Here is a 19,628-nt window from a genome sequence, read left to right on the forward strand (position 1 = left end):
TGTGTATAAATTTTAAAATAGAGAAATACAGTGTGAACTGTGAAGTATATTTTTTTATTTTGTCAGTGCAAATTTTTGTAAATATTTTTCAGAACTTGAATAATATCTTTAAAATAGAAATTTATTTTCAATTCCAATTCTGTTTTAAAACTAAAGACTGTTTATTACATGATTATTATTGAAAAAAATTTTGAGCTAGAGAGTTGGGGGGGTATTAAAAAATGATCTTCTCTGGGTGTCAAAGTGGCTAATTCCACCACTGTTCCCACAATTACAAAGTGAGCTCCAAGAAGGCAGAAATTCCATTTGTTCACTGTTGTATCTCTTCCAGCATCTAGAGCAGTTCTTCAGGGTTAGCTATCAATCTCAGCTCCTCAAGGAGTGTCTCCTCCATCCCAACACAAATGGTCTCTTTTTTTTTTCCATCCCAGTACCCAATTCATTTCCCTATAGCACTGTTATGTAATTCTGTATTAGTCAGTCAAAGGGGTGCTGATGCAAAATACCAGAAACTGGTTGGTTTTTAAAAAGAGTATTTATTTGGGGTAGGAGCTTACAGATACCAGGCCATAAAGCCTAAGTTACTTCCTTCACCACAGTCTGTTTTCACATGTTGAAGCAAGATGGCCGCCGACGTCTGTGAGGGCTCAGGCTTCCTGGGTTCCTCTGGGCTCAGCTCCTCTGTTTTGCCCACAAGGTCAGCTGTAGAATATCAGGCAAATGGCTGTGTCTCTTTCCCCAGGGCTCCAGCTTAAGACTTCAGCATCAAACTCCAACATCAAAAACCCTCTAACTCTGTCCTTTGCCATGACTTTTATCTGTGAGTACCACCCACCAATGGGTGGGGACTCAATGCCCTAATAATGTGGCCCAATCAAAGCCCTAATCATAACTTAATCATGCCCAGGTACAGACCAGATTACAAACATAATCCAATACCTATTTTTGGAATTCATGTCACATCAAACTGCTACAGTTTCCAATCATAATATATATTTAAAGATTTATTTATTTATTTATCCCCCCCCCCATTGTCTGCTCTCTGTGTCTATTTACTGTGCATTCTTTTGTGTCTGTCTTTTATTTAGGCAGCACTGGGAACTGAGATCCCGGGACCTTCTGGAGTGGGAGAGAGGTGCTCAATCTCTTGCACCACCTCAGCTCCCTGGTCTGTTTTGTCCCTTTATTTTTTTAAGATTTATTTATTTATTTATTTCTCTCTCCTCCACCCCCCCCACCCTGGTTTTCTGTTCTCTGTGTCTATTTGCTGTGTCTTCTTTGTCCGCTTCTGTTGTTGTCAGCAGCACGGGAATCTGTGTTTCTTTCTGTTGCGTCATCTTGTTGGGTCAGCTCTCCGTGTGTGTGGCACCATTCCTGGGCAGGCTGCACTTTCTTTCGCGCTGGGCGGCTCTCCTTACAGGGCACACTCCTTGCGTGTGGGGCTCCCCTATGCGGGGGGACACCCCTGCGTGGCAAGGCACTCCTTGTGTGCATCAGCGCTGCGCGTGGGCCAGCTCCACACGGGTCAGAGAAGCTCGGGGTTTGAACTGCGGACCTCCCATGTGGTAGACAGACGCCCTAACCACTGGGCCAAGTCCGCCACCTGTTTTGTCTCTTATTGTCTCTCCTCTGTGTCTCTTTTTGTTGCGTCATCTTACACCAGCTCTCCACTTGGGCCAGCTCTCCACTCGGGCCAGCTTGCTGCATGGGCCAGCACTCTGCGTGGGCCAACTTGCCTTCGCCAGGAGGCCCCAGGAATCGAACCCTGGACCTCCCATATGGTAGATGGGAGCCCAATCACTTGAGCCACATCCACTTCCCCATAATATAATAATTATTATTATTTTAAATAAAACCAAACATTTATTTATACCAAAGAATTCCAATACAGGATCTTTCACATATGAAAGACAAAGTATTATATACATACACACAAGGAGTGGCAGGGCTGTAACCAAAGAGTTTATAGTTTTCCCACAATCACAGTTCTCCTTTTCAGTTTCATTGGAGATAGTGGCTCTGCACCTGCCCCTCAGACGACATTTACATGACTGAGGGGGCAGGCCTTCTCACTGGATGCTATGTGAAGGTAGGAGGAAACAAAGGTAGAAAGCTTAAAATGAAACTCAGTGTGGCCACATTTCCCATTAGCTCTTCAAGAATTGCTAGCATGAAACCTATGTAAACAATGTTTGTTTCTTTTGTAAAAAGCAAACTAATGCCCAGTGACTAACTGAATTCCAAATGGCCAAGTCACAGGGAAGCAGATTTTGCTCAACGGATAGGGCGTCCGCCTACCACATGGGAGCTCAAAGGTTCAAACCCAGGGCCTCCTTGACCCGTGTGGAGCTGGCCCACGTGCAGTGCTGATGTACATAAGAAGTGCCGTGCCTCGCAGGGGTGTCCCCTGCACAGGGGAGCCCCATGTGCAAGGAGTGAGCCCTATAAGGAGGGCAGCCCAGCATGAAAAAAGTGCAGCCTGCCCAGGGTGGCACCGCACACACAGAGAGCTCACACAGCAAGATGACACAACAAAACAAGACACAGATTCCTGGTGCTGCTGACAAGAATACAAGCAGACACAGAAGAACACACAGCAAATGGACACAGAGAGCAGACACCTGGGGGGCGGAGGGCAGGGAAGGGGAAAAAAATAAATAATAATAATAAATCTTTTTAAAAATGGCCAAGTCACAGAAAACCAAACACGATTCTGCCTTCCCTCCTACCATGCATAGAGCACAGCATGTTGGGAGATAAAAGGGGAGATGACAAGATAAGGAGTACGGAATGGAAAGTATTAAAATTTTAAACTAAACTTTGAAATTAAAATGATAAGTAAATTGGAATTAGGGTTAAGTCAATAAAACATGATTCATAATCAACAGAGGTTTTTAGGACGGCTCTGTAATTTGGGTAGATTTTCAACATCTCAGTGTAACTAAAACATATTTGCACTAGATCCACCTGGATAACCCCATGGAAACACTTTTGGAGTAAAGTGATGTAAGTGGCTAGCATTATACAGCTCTTATAATTTGGGTCTCCTCTTCCTCCTGCCCACCTCCCTTGAGAACCTACATTTTGGTAATCTCTGGAGAAAAGCATGAGATACAAACCCCCAAACTGTGGGGTGGGGTGGGGGGGGGGGAGCAACGGCAGGAAGGGAAAGAAATCTCCACCCAAACGCAGCCGGGATTGAGGCTGGTTTATCTTTGTTCTTTAGGTAATGAGGAGCTGAATTTGAAAGGGGGGAAAAAAATTCGTCTGAGAAATATTCCACCTGCAGGTAATTTTTCAGGGAATCCCGAGTTATAAAAAAAGAAAGAAAAAAAGGAAATTAGCCTATTATAACTTTTTTTTTTACAACTGAACTACTATAAATCCATAAGCAATGGTTCAGACATGGTGCTTCTGAAGTGTTTCACCCCTCCCCGCCAGGCGCGAGCTGCATCAGGGAGAGGGATGGGAGCCCCGACCTCTGTTCGGGCGTCAGGAGAGAGAAGAGGCCGTTGCTGCTGAATGCCAGTGGCGGCTGGACACGCATCCCAAGTGGGCTGGCGGCAGCAACCCCTGGTGAGCCAGCCAGAGGTCTGAAGAGTGAAGGGACTGGCCCTGAAGAAATCCTTGACAGGCGCTACTGACAGGTGTACCGGCCCCGTCATGCTAGATGAGCCCATCGGAACCGTCCTTCACAGCCGGGTAGAAAAAGGGGTGCTCCAAGGCCTCTCTCGCAGTGAGTCGTGACTGGTAGTCGTATCACAACAGGTTGTCCAGAAAGTCCAAGGCCTCAGAGCTGACAAGGTGCTGGTTTTCACTGTGAACAAAGCGATCCCATTGCTTTGGGAGTGTCTGCCCAAGAGATCATTAAAACGATCTAATTCAATGTTGCATCTGTCGATGTAGTCATATAAATCTTCTGTCCTCAGAACCTTGGCTACTATCTTCATGACATTATGGGGCTTCACATCTCTGTGCATAATTCCCATGCTGTGACAATAATCCAGGGCCTTCAGAATCTCATATATGTAAAATTGAATATCATAGTCTGTTAACGTCTGGTACAATTGCAAATTGAAATCTGCATTGTTTACATGTTCAAATACCAAGGCAGGGGGTTGTGACACAGGGTCTTTTACAAGGTTTGCCAGTGGGACCGCCTTGCAAATTCTCCAAAATCTTTAATTCATGCTTGATTTGCTTCTTCTTTACCGGTCTGAGAATTTTAACCACGACTTTTTTTGTTATTTGTGATGTTGATGGCTTCAGGTAGTTCACTGTATTTACCCTGGCCTAATTTTCAAACCAGCTGGTAGTCATCTTGATTTCCCAATTCCACCACACGGAACTTGCAATCCCAGTACTCCCAGGGTCTGTGCATATTAACATCTGCGTAAACTCTGGCCCTGCTTGGCACAGTCTGACATGTCAGACAGGTTGGCAGACAAAGTTGGACTTGATGTTTGGACATCTGGCAGTCACCAAGTTCAGAGGCAGCTGAGGGTAAGACCTTGTTTCAGATCTGGTTTTTTTTTCTTCAACTGTTTCAATCTCTGTAGTTGCTCTTAATTTCCAATTCTCTCTTCAAGTTAAAAGCTGAACGTATATTCAGGAAACATTTATTGTACACTTAATATGTACCAGAAAAATGTATGCCTGGTGCGAGAAAGGAGTTCTTTCTCTAGGTTAAGTCCAGTCTTCTTCAAAAGTGTCAAGGTCATGAAAATCGAGGAAAGACTGAGAAACTGTCAGTCAGGAGAAGATTAAGAAGACATGACGATTCAATGTGATATTCTGGACTGAATCGTCTTGTAGCTTTCAGGTGTAGTCCAGATATACGACTAATGGCCAATCATTTCTTCTGGGAGAACGTCTATTTGGAGGTCACTTTGGTGGAAACGGCTGCTTTGCCCCTCCTCGCACAGACTATGGCAGCAGCAGAGGAGACACAGGGCTTGGCCGCCAGCCTCAGGGGCCAGCATATTTATTTTAATTATTCTGTTGGCTGTCCTCTACTCCTCTGCCTGCCCCATTCCATCCCCCTTTCCAGACTCACCTCATAAATCCCCTTTTTCAAGAAGTCCTCCCTGACCCCAAGCTGCATAGATGCCTCCTCTGGGCTCCCTTGCAGGTACGTCTCTCACTCTACTTATGCTTCTCGGCCACAGCTCTGGCGATTCTGGGCTATAGGTGTCTGGTGAAGTATTTGTCTCCATCTCTGGACTGGAGATGTTCTTTTGTTCTTTCCTGGGTCTACCGCCTCCTCCGGGAAGCCCTCTCAGGTTGCGTGAGGAAGCTGTCTGGGTTCCCATGGTGCCCTGGTCTTCCACCCTTCCAGCCCCTGTAATTCCGCCTGTGCGTCCCGGATCCGGAGACCCGACCCCCGCGCTCAGTTACCGCGCGCCTCCTCCCGGGCCGGGCTCCACCTGGGTCGGAGCCCACGCCTCGCCCCCTCCGTCCCACCCTCCCCTTCCCCGGCCCCACCCCCCGGGCGCCAGGTGCGCCGGGTGCGCCAGGTGCGCGGAGGAGGGCGGAGCGGCCGCTCAGGTGCCTGCCTTCTGCGCCTGCGCGCTCCGCGCCCCGCCTCGCCAGGTGCGCCCCGCCCCCTCCCGGCCGGCCACCTTCAGGAGCTGCCGCGAAGCGTCCGCCATTGGCTCCAGCGCCCCCCGACCGTTGGGGCGTGTGGCCGAGTGCTGAGGAGTGGGAGGGTCGCGGTGGGTCGCAGAGGGCCGGACCCGGCGCGCGGAAGGCAGAGGCAGAGGTCGGCGAAAGCCACTTCCCGGCGGCGACGGCCCGAGCGCCAGCGCGGCACCTCGCGCCCTCCCGCGGGCCCGCACCTGCGCCCCAGCCCGCCCCGCGCGTGCGCGGCCAGCGTCTGCCCGCACCTGCTCGCGAGACCCCAACGGCCGCGGCTCGAGGGCGCGCGGGGCAGCCGGGGGCAGCCGGGCATGGCGCCGCCGAGCGGGCCGAGGCGATGCGGGGCGCTCGCGGCGCTGCTGGGGGCGCTGCTCCTCGCCGGGGCTGAGGCGGCCGACGGAGACGGCGGCGTCCGCGGTGAGGGCGCGGGGGCCTGCTGGGGGCGGCGCGGGCCGAGGGCGGGTGCGAGCGGGGAGGCGGCGGCGGCGGCGCCTTGGGGTCCGAAGGGCGCTGGGCGAGGTCGGGCGCGCTGGGCGGCGGGGGGACTTGGCGAAGGTCAGGGGGCGGGTGACTGTGCCTTGCGAAGAGGTTTGGCGCCTTTGAGAGGAGCAAGAGTTGGAAAAGCGCCCTTTGCGGTAGAGAAGGAGACCAGGAGTTTGGCGAGGAGTGTCGCAAGCCTTCACTGTGCCAGGAAGTGGGCGAGGAGCCCCAAGGAAGACCAGCCTCCTCCTGGCACGGAAAATTCCGTGGCCGAGCAGGGCCCAGGGAAGGCTGGCCCGAGAGAGACCTGGTGGCAGTTTTAGCCTCAGGAGGGAAGCCCACCCTCGTTGCGCCTCTTGGGGTGGTACGACCACCACCCTCCGAGCAACCTTTCTAGTTCAGTCGTAGTAGAGCAGATGCCCGAGAAGAAAGGCGTTTCTCCACGACGGCGGGCGGAAGGGGAGGAAAGCAGCAAACATGGGAGGGGAAAGGGCTTTTGCCAGGGTTCAGGGTGGGGTCGCCTTGAGTAAGAAGAGTGCTGGTTTCCTGCAGCTGGGGTTTGGTTTACTGAATTGGACCTTAGAAATGAACTTGGTGGTGGATAAGGTCTAATTAAAACCTCTACACTCTAAAGCAGAGGTTCTTAACTTTTTTTGTTCCATGGACCTCATTGCCAGTCAGGTGAAAACGACGGGCCCCTCAGAATGTAGTGGCAGATCGTTTTATGACACTCAACTAGCACGGGATCTAACAACTACCGTAATTTTGACGTATGGATGAGCATAAGCGATTTTTTGAGATATGCAACAACTGTAATGTGATATGAAATGAATACTTCCGTAGTTTATTGCATACGTTCATAAGTGAACAAAGTACTAGATTTCAGTTAGAAGTCAGAGAAAATAATAAGTTGATTTTTTTTTTCGGTTCAAGCTCACAACCCCCTGAAATCTTTCCACAGACCTCTTGGGGGTGCCCCCTGTGGACCCCTCATTAAGAACTCTTGCTCTAAAGTTTGACCTGAAAGGTCTTTTTTTTTTTTTAACCAAATTTATTGAAGTGTATTCATAAACCATACAATCCATCTAAAGTGTACAGTCAGTGGCATTTGGTATAATATCAGAGTTGTGCATTCATCACTTCAGTCACTATTAGAGCTTTTTCATTAATCACTTCAGTCACTATTAGAGCATTTTCATTACTCCTCAAAAAAAAGAAAAAAAGGAAAAAAAGCAAAAACAAACACCTAACCCTTAATAGTCACCTCTCAATCTCTCCTTCCTCTGCTATGTATAACTCCTAACCTGTTTCTGTCTCTGTAACTTTTATTTGTATTACATTTTTTATACATGTAGTCTAACAATATGTAGTACTTTTTGTCTAGTTTCTTTCACTTTTACCATTGATGGAAGGTTACTAATATATTACTCTACACTATTGTACATAGTTTGCTGTTTTTTGCCCAAATATCACCCTTATATTAACATCTTATAACTTTAGCATACATTTGTTCTGAATCTCGGAAAAACAGTCTTATATAGGCACTATTAACCATGCTCATATCTGAAAGGACTTTTTGAACAAGTGTTTTATAACCCTAACTGCTTCAGACAGCACAAGTGGGTTTTGTAAAGAGCGCTTGTGATAGAAATGGTTTATTCAGCACAATTTTTGGAGCCCCTGTGATGTCAGGGACCGTGCAGGCACTGGTGATACAGTTGTGCATCAGGTCCCTGCACTCACAGAGCTTATATTCTAGTGGGAGAGGTGGTGAGTAAACCTCTAAATAAAGGGCACTTATCACAGTAATAAAGTACTAAGGAGTGAAAATGAGTAGGGTGAAGTATCTGTGCAGAGTGACACAGAAATTGATCAGAGGCTACTCTAAGTGTTCAGGGAAGGTGGCTCTGAGGAAGGTGACATCTGAGCTCTAACATGAAGAATTGAGGAGGCAGCAGCCACACAACGACCTGGGGATGGGTGTCCAGTTGGAGGGTCATGGAGCACAAAGGCCTCACGCAGGAAAAAGCAGTGTGGCTGGAGCAGGAGGGAGGGAGGGGAGGCTTGCAGGAGGATGGGAAGGAGGTGGGAAAAGTAGACAGGAACCATATGGCCTGGGACTTGAGGCCTGCATATTGTGAGAACTGAGAAAGCTGAATGTGTCATCAGCTGTGGTAACTTTGGGAGACTGGTTCATTTCCCTTTGCCTGCGGCTGGAAGGGAAAATAAATGAGCCATTGGAAAGGCCAGTGGGGAAAGACCCAAGCAGGAATCAGGAACTCAATCTAATCTAAACTAGAATTTGTAAGCCCTTCTGGACTTTTTCAGAGGAAGTATTGTTAGGGATGTACTTTCCAGTTACCTGACCTGTCACTTAATCAAAATTGGATTTTAGGCTAATACTTGTCACTTACTCTTGAGCTCTTACGTGTTGTTTAATTCTTGAAACAACCTAATGTGATGGTAAAGTTACTGGGCTTGCCTGAGGTCCACAGCAGTAGGAATTGGCAAAGCCAGGTCTGACTGCAGAGGCCAAGAGGCCGCCTCTGCTCCTGACGGCCTCACTGACTCCGCTGCAGCTGGCTGGACCTACTGACCCTTCTGACATTTTCTTATGGGCCTGGGTGAACTAAAGCCTCATTTATTGAAGTTCTGTTTGTTTGAGAGCTTTGAACAGCTTAATCTGAGGCAGGAGACAGTTTTGAATATTTTTTCCCTCTTCTGATTGTGTCTGTTTTCTCAGGACGCATGGTCCTCCAGTAAGAGCACGATGTTTCTCCGGCCACATGCAGCCGCACAGATGCTGCCAGTTGGTTGTGGTGGAGAGGGGGAAATGAGTAGAGAGTGTAGGTAAGCCAGTGGTTATGATGGTTGGTCGTGGAATTTAATCTGTGAGGACATGAGGGGGGCAAGGGGTAGTGGAAAGGTGGTGGGGCCCAACAGACTGTTGGAGTGGAGGGTTCTGGAGGGAATGACCTAGAAAGAGTGGGCAGTGGGTGGAGAGTGAGACACATGAAGTGGAGATTCTCAGGAGACTGCGGTTATGGAGCAAGTCCATGTGACAGTGAGAGGGAGGGCTCAGGAGGACAGGGTCACTGAGGAGAGGAGGCCCTGGAGTCCTGAGGTGGGGAAGGGTGAAGGATCATTCACCTGGATACTGAAAGGCAGGAAGCAGTGATGGCATCAGGAGGCCGCGCAGTGAAGGGTATGCGCTGACGACAGGAGAGCCACAGCTGGGGGTTCAGGGAAGGTGGAGGGAGAATGGTCTAGAAGCAGCACCGAGGAGCAAGGAGGGCTTTGGAAGGGCTACAGGAGAAGGCAAGTCCTGAGGGGAGAGCCGGGTTCAGGTTAGAGCAAGAGGGTGGAGAGATACTAGAGTAGAGAGTGAGGAAATAAGATGTTGCTGAAGAAGATGCCCCAGGAGTTGGGAGAAAGAAGATGGGGACAAACCAGGTTGTACAGAGAGATATGTGGGGATGAGGACAACTCAGGAGTCTGGGCCTTCTTATGTTGACTGACATAAGCAAGTGATGAGGGTCATGGTGAAATTAGCCCAGGTGGTCTCAAGGTAGGTGGACAATGTTGGTGAGACTGAGCAGGTAGGAGGAAACGTGGTCGTTGGACCCAACACCTGGGGGCTTGGCAAGGAGTGTTCTAACTCCAAACCTGCAGACGGGGAAAGATGATCTTGCTCTGGGTGTTTCCCAGTCTGCTGATGGAAAGTATTCAGAGATTGTAAGCCATTGCCCCCCAGGAGCCCTATAATAGGCTTTATTTGACTTAGTTTCCAGAATTGGGAATTTTTACATAAAAACTAGGATTTGGGGCTTCACCCGAACACCTGAAGGTCTGGCAGAGCCAGGCCTGTGTCCCTATATGGCAACAATGGTCTGGAACCCGGTGTCCCTTTGGACAGGATGTGCACTCTGCATTTGATCCCAGTCCCCCCACTCTCTTTTATTTGCTTGGCCTGCCTCCTCTCAGTGACCTGCCTTCTGTCTGTATCCGGAGACATTTGAGTTATGATCCCACTTTAAGAATATGGTTCATTCAGTCAGGGAAGGTAGATAACACATAACTGCTCTTTATAAATTATACAGTGCAGTGAGTGTATGTGTTATTAATGTTGGAGGGAAACCCCTTATCAGGTGGCCACAAATATGCATGTTTTTTATCTTTCCCCAGATGATAAGTCCTGATAGTTGGAAGGCCCTGAAATATATCATTTTTATCAATATAAGGTCAGCAATGTGTTTTTTCTTCAGAACAGAACCTGTAGGGATGGAATTAGATTAGCAGGTATGTATGACGACGGGATGGGTAGAGGGATTGAGCTGTTACTACTAAGGGGCTGGGGTGTGTGTTTCTTTTTGGAGTAATGAAAATGCTCTACTCTTGATTGTCGTAATGAATGCACAACTCTGTGATTATACCAAAACCTGCTGAATATACATTTTGGATGGATTGTCTGGTATATGAATATGTCTCAATAAAATTGCTTTAAAAAACCCCACAAAAACCAAGAACATCTAGAATTCCTTTGGGGTGGTTAGGTAAGTGTAGTTCGTGCTGGCCTGGGTAAAAACCAGGGTCCTGCTGCCAGTAATTTTATGCCCAGCCTTGGGCATCAGGACTTTCATTAGTGGTTACTTGGCTTCTGGTCCTTTGTTGATTGTTCTTGGGAATGTCTACTGGAGACAAGTGCAGCAGCATTCACTTAAGAGCCTCAACCTGACTTTCAAGGGGTCATCTTTCCATTAACCTCTTGGGTCAATTACAATTTCCCCAGAACCTTGACTAAAAGGGCGAACTTTTCCCCCAATATCCACCAAGCATGTTATTAGTTACCACCTTCCCTCCCTTCTTCCTCATCTTCATGGATGGATGTGAATATGGTGGTCAAAGATAAGATCAGTAAGGTCGTAGTTAAGACGTAAAGTGCAGCTGATGCTGGTGACCAGGTAGGACTTCTCCAAAGTAGCACCTTATATTATTCTTAGCTTTACAGAAGAGGTGCTTATACTTGAAGGCGAGGCAGTTCGGTTACAAGACGGTTTGAAACATGTCTTCATTGATTTATTCAGCACATACTTATTGAGCACCTGTGAAGTGTGACTCCCCGTCTTAGGCCCTGGAAGTAGAGTGCTGAACAAAACAGCCTCATCCATGGCAGTTACGTGGTGAGGGGAAGAAGTGCAAAAACCAGATGACTGATAGATATATGTCTGGTGATGAATGCCATGAAGAAAAAGCAGGCAAGTGTTGGTGTGCTTGGTACTGAAAACATGGACTGTGAGGTTCACTGGTCTCAGTCCCTAAAGAACGTTGAGGTCCTTGCTTTTAGGTTTACTGAGGGAGAGTGGTCTCTTTCCACCCAGACGTTTCTTTGTCCCTGTCAGCATTTGGGAACTCAGCTCAGCTTGTGATGGAGAAAGCGAACTCCTTTTCCCACCACACCTCCGCTCCCCACCGCTTCTCGTTTTACCCACCTCCAATCAGCACTCAGGTTTGGCCAGGCAGCGCCTCTGCTGGGATGTCCTGAGGTTGATGGGGAGGCCCCAGGCCACACGAGGTAGCCTGTGGTTCACATGAGGAGGGAGAGAGCCCCACAGGAGTCACAGGGAAATGACTTCATGAGCTGGAGGCTGTGGCCCACTGGTCACATGACCCCAGGAGCTGTGTAGTATGGATTAAGGATGTCATTCTATGAGCCGGGTCAGAAATGTCACTGCATGTGTGTCTCTGACAAGATCTGTGAAGGAATGCTGAAACATGGATACTGAGGCTCAGGAACTTTGAAGTTTGGTTACTCTGAAGTTTATTTGACGTACATTTTTAATTTCTGGGAGATGTTGCTGTGATTCTTACCTGGGTCTCTCCCTTCATCTGAAGCCCCTAAATTCACCTGCATTATTTTGTGGTGTACATCTGAAGACCTGCCACTTGAGTGTTGCCCATTTCCCAATGGGCTCAATAACTCATTCTTTGGTAGGGGGTGGTGTGTGAAAATATATTAGATTTTATAATAGTTTGTGATCTTTCAAAGGACCATGGTACCTAAACAAATAAATAGAATGTATCTGTGGTATTAAAATTTCAGGGTGGGGAGCAGATGTGACTCAAGCAGTTGGGCTCCTGCCTACCACACAGGAGGTCTGGTTCCTGGTACCTCCTAAAGTAGACATTGAGCTCGTGTGATGGTCAGGCGCAGCAAACTGACACAAGATGATGCAGTAAGAGACAGAAGAAAAACATAATGAGAGACACCACAAAGCAGGGAGCAGAGGTTCTTGGTGCCTCCTAAAGAAGACGAGCAAGATAGCGAGCTGACTCAACAGGCAGGCGTGGCAAACTGATGCAACAAGGTGGCACAACAAGAGACACAGGAGCAAAAGCAGGGGATGAAAGTGGCTCAAGAGATTAGGTGCCTCCCTCCTACACCAGAGGTCCTGGGTTCAGTTCCCGGTGCCTCCTAAAGAAACAAAGAAGGTAAAAAGACATAGCAAGTGCAAACAACAAGGGGGTGGGGAGAAATAAAGAAAATAAATCTTTTTAAAAAGGTGATAAAGAGCATTAATCAAAGAAAATAAAAATAATATTAAAAAATTTCATGGGGGGTGATTAGGAAAACAATGTCTAAAAGGCTTCCTAGGGGGAGATTATGTAAAAACAAAACAAAAAAAAACTCTTGAGAAAACACTCTCCTATGGAGACTGTTCATTAGCTTTCATTAGTTTCTGAAAATGGGCCATGATTCCAAAAAGATTAAGAAGACTTGATTGTGAATTAACAGCAGACAGTTCCATGAGAGACTTTGAAACTGCTTCTTTCTTACTAATTATTCAGGATGGGATGTTGAGATTCTAGGTCAGGGTAGAATTTATAGTCCTGTTTTAATGAGGAGAATGAAGTACCAGCAGGTCAGAGCAGTGGCTTGGGCATTATGTTGATAGTCCATGAAATGTAAACATCAGTGTAGAATAGTTTATGTCTAAAATTCCAAGATTTTATGAGTCTTACAATTTATGTTGGATTTGTCATCGTAAATGTTCTTTTCTCATAAATACCTACGAGTTATTTTAAAGTTTCCACATTACTTGTCCTAATAGTGACAACTTCCAGAGAGGGGTAGCTGGTGGCTTAAATATCAATTTAGGAGTTTGGAGTGGTAGAATTGAAAAAGTCTTTAGTATCTCCCTGGTATTCAGTACCTCCCCACTCACATAAGACTTTTAGATTCTCATTCCTTGGGGAAAATATACTTTGAGTCCAAAGGGGTAACCAAAGCAGAGTTGTTTTTTTTCCTATCTTCCCTTCACGTTTCTGTTCTCTATTCTTGTTGCAGGACTTTGAGCTCTGTGATAGTTAGCCTTTGTCTCACTTTGGTTGAATTTAAGGAATCCTGTAGCTTCAGGAGTTGGAACCTGTTGCACGGGTGAAAAACAGGAAGGGGGAGTTAATGCTTAAATTGTCCTATTTGGATTGATGGAAAAGTTTGGTAATGAATGGTAAACAAAATAAGACTGTGCTGTGCAAACAAGGAACCCTAATGTAAACTGTGGACGGTAGTTAGTAGTACAATTATAATAATATTGTTTCATCAATTGTAACAAAGTTACCACACTGATAATGCAAGATATAAATAATGGGGGATGGTAACATGGGAACTGTATTTTCTGCATAGTTTTTCTGAAAACCTACATCTTCTGCTACTAAAAAAAAAAAAGGTATTCGTGCTTGGCTGAGGAGCCAGTGGGGCAAAGCTACCGTAGGTGGAATTTTGACTGAACGCCTCTAAATCACAATCCCGCCCAGGAGGAACAATAGGCAGTGCTGAGGAGCCTAGTTGGCCTGGGATGGCCTCAGGTAGCTGGTCCCCTGCTGCCCCCTGCTGCAGTGCCCCCTGTTGCGGTTTGGGACCAGGTCCAGTGTGGAAAGCCCCTCATCCTGGAAAACTGGCAGGTGGCCAGAAAGGGGGCTGCCACATCACCTGTCACGGGCCACACTCGTGGGGAGCCTGGTGCTCAACCACTCGTAGATGACCACTTCTGGGTCGGGGTTTGGCACATAGCAGAGCAACTCCCTTGCTGTCATCTATTGAAAGTCAGCCCTCAACACAAGGGTTTGAAAAAAAAAGAAAGTAAAGCAGGATGAGATAATAATAAAAGAATAAAAAAAAGAAACAAAACAAAGAAAAAAATCAAAAATAAAATAAAATTAGGCGGGAAACGGACTTTGGCCCAGTGGTTAGGGCGTCCGTCTACCACATGGGAGGTCCGCGGTTCAAACCCCGGGCCTCCTTGACCCGTGTGGAGCTGGCCATGCGCAGTGCTGATGCGCGCAAGGAGTGCCCTGCTACACAGGGGTGTCCCCCGCGTGGGGAGCCCCACGCGCAAGGAGTGCGCCCGTGAGGAAAGCCGCCCAGCGTGAAAAGAAAGAGCAGCCTGCCCAGGAATGGCGCCGCCCACACTTCCCGTGCCGCTGACGACAACAGAAGCGGACAAAGAAACAAGACGCAGCAAATAGACACCAAGAACAGACAACCAGGGGAGGGGGGGGAATTAAATAAATAAATAAATCTTTAAAAAATAAATAAATAAATAAAAATAAAAGTAGGCAACCTCTTTTTTTAGGTACCAGGGCTGCTAGGAATTGGACCCAGGACCTTGTATTTGGCATGCCAGCACTCAGTCACTTTAGCTACACTGGCTCCAGGCAACTATTAAGGGGTCTAAATGAAGTGTGTGTGTGGTTTTTCTTAAGATTTATTTTTATTCCCCCCTCCCCATTGTTTTGCACTTGCTGTCTGCTCTCTGTGTCTGTTTGTCTCCTCTTTAGGAGGTACCAGGAACCGAACCTGGCACCTTCCACATGAGAGAGAGGTGCTCAGTTGATTGAGTCACCTCTACTCCCTGCTTTGTTGTGCCTTTTTTTTTTTTTAAGATTCATTTATTTTATTTATTTCTCTCCCCTTCCCCAGTTGTCTGTTCTCTGTGTCTATTTGCTGCGTGTTCTTCTTTGTCTGCTTCTGTTGTTGTCAGTGGCACAGGAATCTTGTTTCTTTTTGTTGTGTCATCTTGTTGTGTCAGCTCTCCGTGTGTGTGGTGCCATTCCTGGGCAGGCTGCACTTTCTTTTGTGCTGGGCGGCTCTCCTTATGGGGCGCACTCCTTGCGCGTGGGGCTCCCCTACGTGGGGACACCCCTGCGTGGCATGGCACTCCTTGCGCACATCAGCACTGCACATAGGCCAGCTCCACACGGGTCAAGGAGGCCCGGGGTTTGAACCACAGACCTCCCATGTGGTAGACAGACGCCCTAGCCACTGGGCCAAGTCCGCTTCTCTGTTGTACCTCTTGTTATGTTCTTCCTCCCCATGTCTCCTGTTGCGTTAGCTTGCCGCGCCTGCCTGTTACATCAGTACACACTGTCTTTAGGAGGTACCAGGAACCTCTGCTCCTTGCCCTGATGTGACTCTTACTATGTTTTTTCTTCTTGTGTCTCTTATTGTGTCAGCTTGTCACGCCTGCCTGTCATGCCAGCTCACTGTCTTCTCTAGGAGACACTGAGATTTGAACCAGTGACCTCCCATGTGATAGGTGGGAGCCCAGTTGCCTGAGTCACATTTGCATTACAGATTACAAAATTCCTAGCTTTACTTGCATGCTGTTGCAGGAAGGGGGAGAAGAGCAAGAACAGGTGTCACTTGGATTTTGCACTCGCTTTTTTTAAACCATTAATTATTCTGTCCCTTTGCTAATATTAGGGGAGGAGTCCCAGTTGTTTGCTGTTTTGATTGGTTATCCCACCCATCAATCCCCCAGGAAGGCCCAAAGATAAGGCCCCTGGAGAATGGGGCTTCTCCTGGCTTCCAGAAGAAATCCAAAAATGAGGGTTGTTGTTATTTGTTCCTTTAGAGTGTTTTGTCCTCAGTGTGAAACTGGGTTAAAACATTTAGACTTGAAAAACTGGCAAATTTTCTGATTCTTGATTCTTTTCTAAGTAGAAGTGCCTTGGTGGGTGACAATTGAATGATTTACAATTCCTGGAAGAGGAAAAAAAAAACAAAGGGGAGGGAGTGATGGTTGATTTGTTTTGATGACTTGTTTGACTTGAGGTTATTTCTCATTTTGCCCTATCCCCTATATCCTGTCATTTACCATGTTCTCTTGGAATTCCTTGATGAAGTATGCCTTCTTTTTTTTTTTATTTCTCTCCCCTTCCCCCCGCCCCAGTTGTCTGTTTTCTGTGTCCATTTGCTGCGTGTTCTTTGTCCGCTTCTGTTGTTGTCAGTGGCACGGGAATCTGTGTTTCTTTTTGTTGTGTCATCTTGTGTCAGCTCTCCGTGTGTGCGGTGCCATTCCTGGGCAGGCTGCACTTGTGCTGGGCGGCTCTCTTACGGGGCGCACTCCTTGCAAGTGGGGCTCCCCTATGCGGGGGACACCCCTGCCTGGCAGGGCACTCCTTGCGCGCATCAGCACTGCGTATGGGCCAGCTCCACACAGGTCAAGGAGGCCCGGGGTTTGAACCGCAGACCTCCCTTGTGGTAGACGGACGCCCTGTCCACTGGGCCAAGTCCTCTTCCCAAGTATGCCTTCTTTATCTCCATTCCCACTGGTAGCTTAATCCATGTCTTCATAAAAATACAGCTACTATTTATTCCATGCTGTATGTCAAATATTGTTCTAAACATTTCTAATGGAGTAAAAACTCCTTCACTCTTCACATCTTTATGATGTTGATAGTGTCAACAAAAAACTTCACCATTTGAATTGCTTTTAAGAAATGAGTCTGTGTGGGCACCCAAAATGTATCTTGATTGGACCAGTAGAGAGAAAGCAGACTGAGTCTCTGTGTTTTCTTACTAGTGAATTCAAGTTATAGTGAGTTAAATCAGTTTTCCAGGCAAGCAGTTGTCAATATAGTCTCATGACTAATGGTGCATTCCACAGCAGGAAACATTGTTTGTGGGTCACAGACAGGGGCTTATTGCTAACAAACTTGCTAAAATCACAGTTCTATACTAACTAGATCTAGAACAGGTATAAATCAGACACAGGGGAGGGCTTCACTTCAACTTGGGTTGAGGTGTATTTATAATGTCCTCAATATAGCTTTTTAAAAAAAGATTTAATTATCTATATATTTCCCCCTTTCCCCTGGCACTCCCCCCACCCTACTGTTTTTGCTGTCTGTGTCCATTCACTGTGTGATCTTCTTTATCTGTTTCTCTTTTTGGTCTTCTCTTCTCATTTTTTCAATTCTAGGATTCGATCCTGGGGACCTCTTATGTGGGTAGAGGTTCCCTGTCAATTGCACCATCTCAGTTCCTGGTCTCTTCTGCGCTTCACCTGGACTCTCCCCTTCGACTCTCTTTTGTTGCGTCATCATCTTACTGCATGACTCTTGCGTGGGGCAGTGGCTCACTGTACAGGCACTCTTTGCCATGCGGGCACTCTTGCTGCACCGTCACTGGCTTGCAACGTAGGCACCGGCTCACCACATGGACACTGGCTCACTGTGCAGGCATACTTTCTCTTCTTTTTCACCAGGAGGCCCCAGAGATCGAACACAGTTTCTCCCATATGGTAGGCAGAAGCCCTATCACTTGAGCTGCATCCTCTTCCCTCAGTATAGTTTTGGTGTTAATTTTCCCAGCCTCCCCCCCAAAAAATTTTTTTTCCTAGCCTTTCACCCTAACCTAAAGGCATATGACAGTGCCATAGGTAGTGCTTTACCTTATCTCTTAAGCCTCCCAAGATTCTTCACTTTAGATATCTAAGCTCCTAGAATCCCCTTGATTTTTTTTTTTAATTAGCCAGCCTAAATCAGAATATGGGGCTTGCTGAATCAAAGAATAGGGGCTTTATACATTTTTATTACATGTTTTATTGTCCCCATGTTATGAAAGAGGAAATAAGCATGGGGCAGTTAGGAAATCTGCCCTGTGGTGACACAGCTGGGAAGAGGCAGCCCGGGATTCTGGGAGCCCTGGGCCATGAGTTCCCTCTGACCTGAGGTGCACACTGGTGCCAGATAACTTCTTTATTGTGTCACTTCTCTGTACCAAAGCCTTTGGTCATTTCCTTTATACCTTGTGTGACTCACAAAGCCTTTGAGTTTAGGGATGTGGCTTTTGTTTGTTTTGTTTTGTTTTGTTTAAAGATTTATTTATTTTCCACTCTTTCCCTCCTCCTGCCCTGCTGTTTTTGCTGTCTGTGTTGTCTTCACCTCATTTTCTCTCTTCCAGGATTCACTGGGATTTGATCCTGGAGACCTCTGATGGGGAGAGAGGTTCCCTGTCAATTGCGCCACCTCAGTTCCTGGTTTCTGCTGCGCTTCACCTTGACTCTCCCCTTGTCTCTCTCTTGATGCGTCATCATCCTGCTGCGTGACTCACTTGTGTGGGGCACTGGCTTCCCACGTGGGAACTCGCACACCACACAGGCACTCGCGCGGGCACTGGCTTGCTGCGTGGGCACGCTTTCTCTTCTTCTTTTTCACCAGGAGGCCCCAGGGTTCGAACCCAGATCCTCCCATATGGTAGGTGGAAGCTCTATCTTTTGAGCCACATCCACCTTTCTGTTTGTTTTTTAAGAAGGTACCAGGGGATTGAACTTCATACATGGGAAGCAGGCACTCAACCACTGAGTTATACCCACTCCTGAATTCAGAGTTTGATTATAATATTCTGCCATATGTAATTTTTTTCCTACCCAAATGAGTCCTGTAGCTCCACCTGAATTTATTATTTATTTTTTATTGTTTTATTTTATTTTTTATTTCTCTCCCCTCCCCCCGCCCCCACCCCAGTTGTCTGCTGTCTGTGTCCAGTTGCTATGTGTTCTTCTGTGACTGCTTCTATCCTTATCAGTGGCACCGGGAATCTGTGTTTTTGTTGCATCTTTTGCTGTGTCAGGTCTCCGTACGTGTGGCACCATTCCTGGGCAGGCTGCACTTTCTTTCACACTGGGCGGCTCTCCTTACAGGGTACACTCCTTGCGCGTGGGGCTCCTCTACGTGGGGGACACCCCTGCATGGCATGGCACTCCTTGCTTATCAGCACTGCACATGGGCCAGCTCCACACGGGTCAAGGAGGCCCGGGGTTTGAACCGTGGACCTCCCATGTGGTAGACAGATGCCCTATCCATTGGGCCAAGTCCGCTTCCCATATTTATTTATTTATTTATAAAAGATTTATTTATTTATTTATTTCTCTCCCCTCTTCCACTCACCCCCCAGCTGTCTGCTCTCTGTGTCAGTTCACTATGAGCTCTTCTGTGACCGCTTCTATCCTTATCAGCAGCACCGGGAATCTGTGTTTCTTTTTGTTTCATCATCTTGTTGTATCAGCTCTCCGTGTGTACGGTGCCATTCTTGGGCAGGCTGCACTTTCTTTCACGCTGGGTGGCTCTCCTTACGGTACACACTCATTGTGCGTGGGGCTCCCTATGCAGGGGACACCCTTGCATAGCAGAGCACTCCTTGTGCGCATCAGCACTGCACATGGGCC

At 47.4% G+C, this 19,628-nt stretch overlaps 1 protein-coding gene, 1 long non-coding RNA gene and 1 pseudogene across 2 annotated transcripts in view; 2 read left to right on the plus strand and 1 right to left on the minus strand.

The window, feature by feature from the left end:
- Positions 1-1,505: 1,505 nt before the first annotated feature.
- LOC101435072 (casein kinase II subunit alpha pseudogene) lies at positions 1,506-5,434 on the minus strand (annotated as a pseudogene).
- Positions 5,435-5,599: 165 nt separating this feature from the next.
- The window catches only part of SPINT2 (serine peptidase inhibitor, Kunitz type 2), a 35,166-nt gene continuing 21,137 nt past the window's right edge, over positions 5,600-19,628 (plus strand). The window contains exon 1 of the mRNA XM_058280173.2: positions 5,600-6,054. Within this exon, the coding sequence (XP_058136156.1) occupies positions 5,949-6,054 (106 nt within the window). The 5' untranslated portion in view covers positions 5,600-5,948. The remainder of the gene's footprint in view (positions 6,055-19,628) is intronic.
- LOC139436870 (uncharacterized) lies at positions 6,184-19,228 on the plus strand. The gene is made up of 2 exons (XR_011646332.1): positions 6,184-14,338; positions 14,734-19,228. It is a non-coding gene; the product is annotated as an uncharacterized lncRNA (long non-coding RNA).

Source organism: Dasypus novemcinctus, chromosome 18 (genome assembly GCF_030445035.2).
Source record: "Dasypus novemcinctus isolate mDasNov1 chromosome 18, mDasNov1.1.hap2, whole genome shotgun sequence".
Taxonomy (NCBI): domain Eukaryota; kingdom Metazoa; phylum Chordata; class Mammalia; order Cingulata; family Dasypodidae; genus Dasypus; species Dasypus novemcinctus.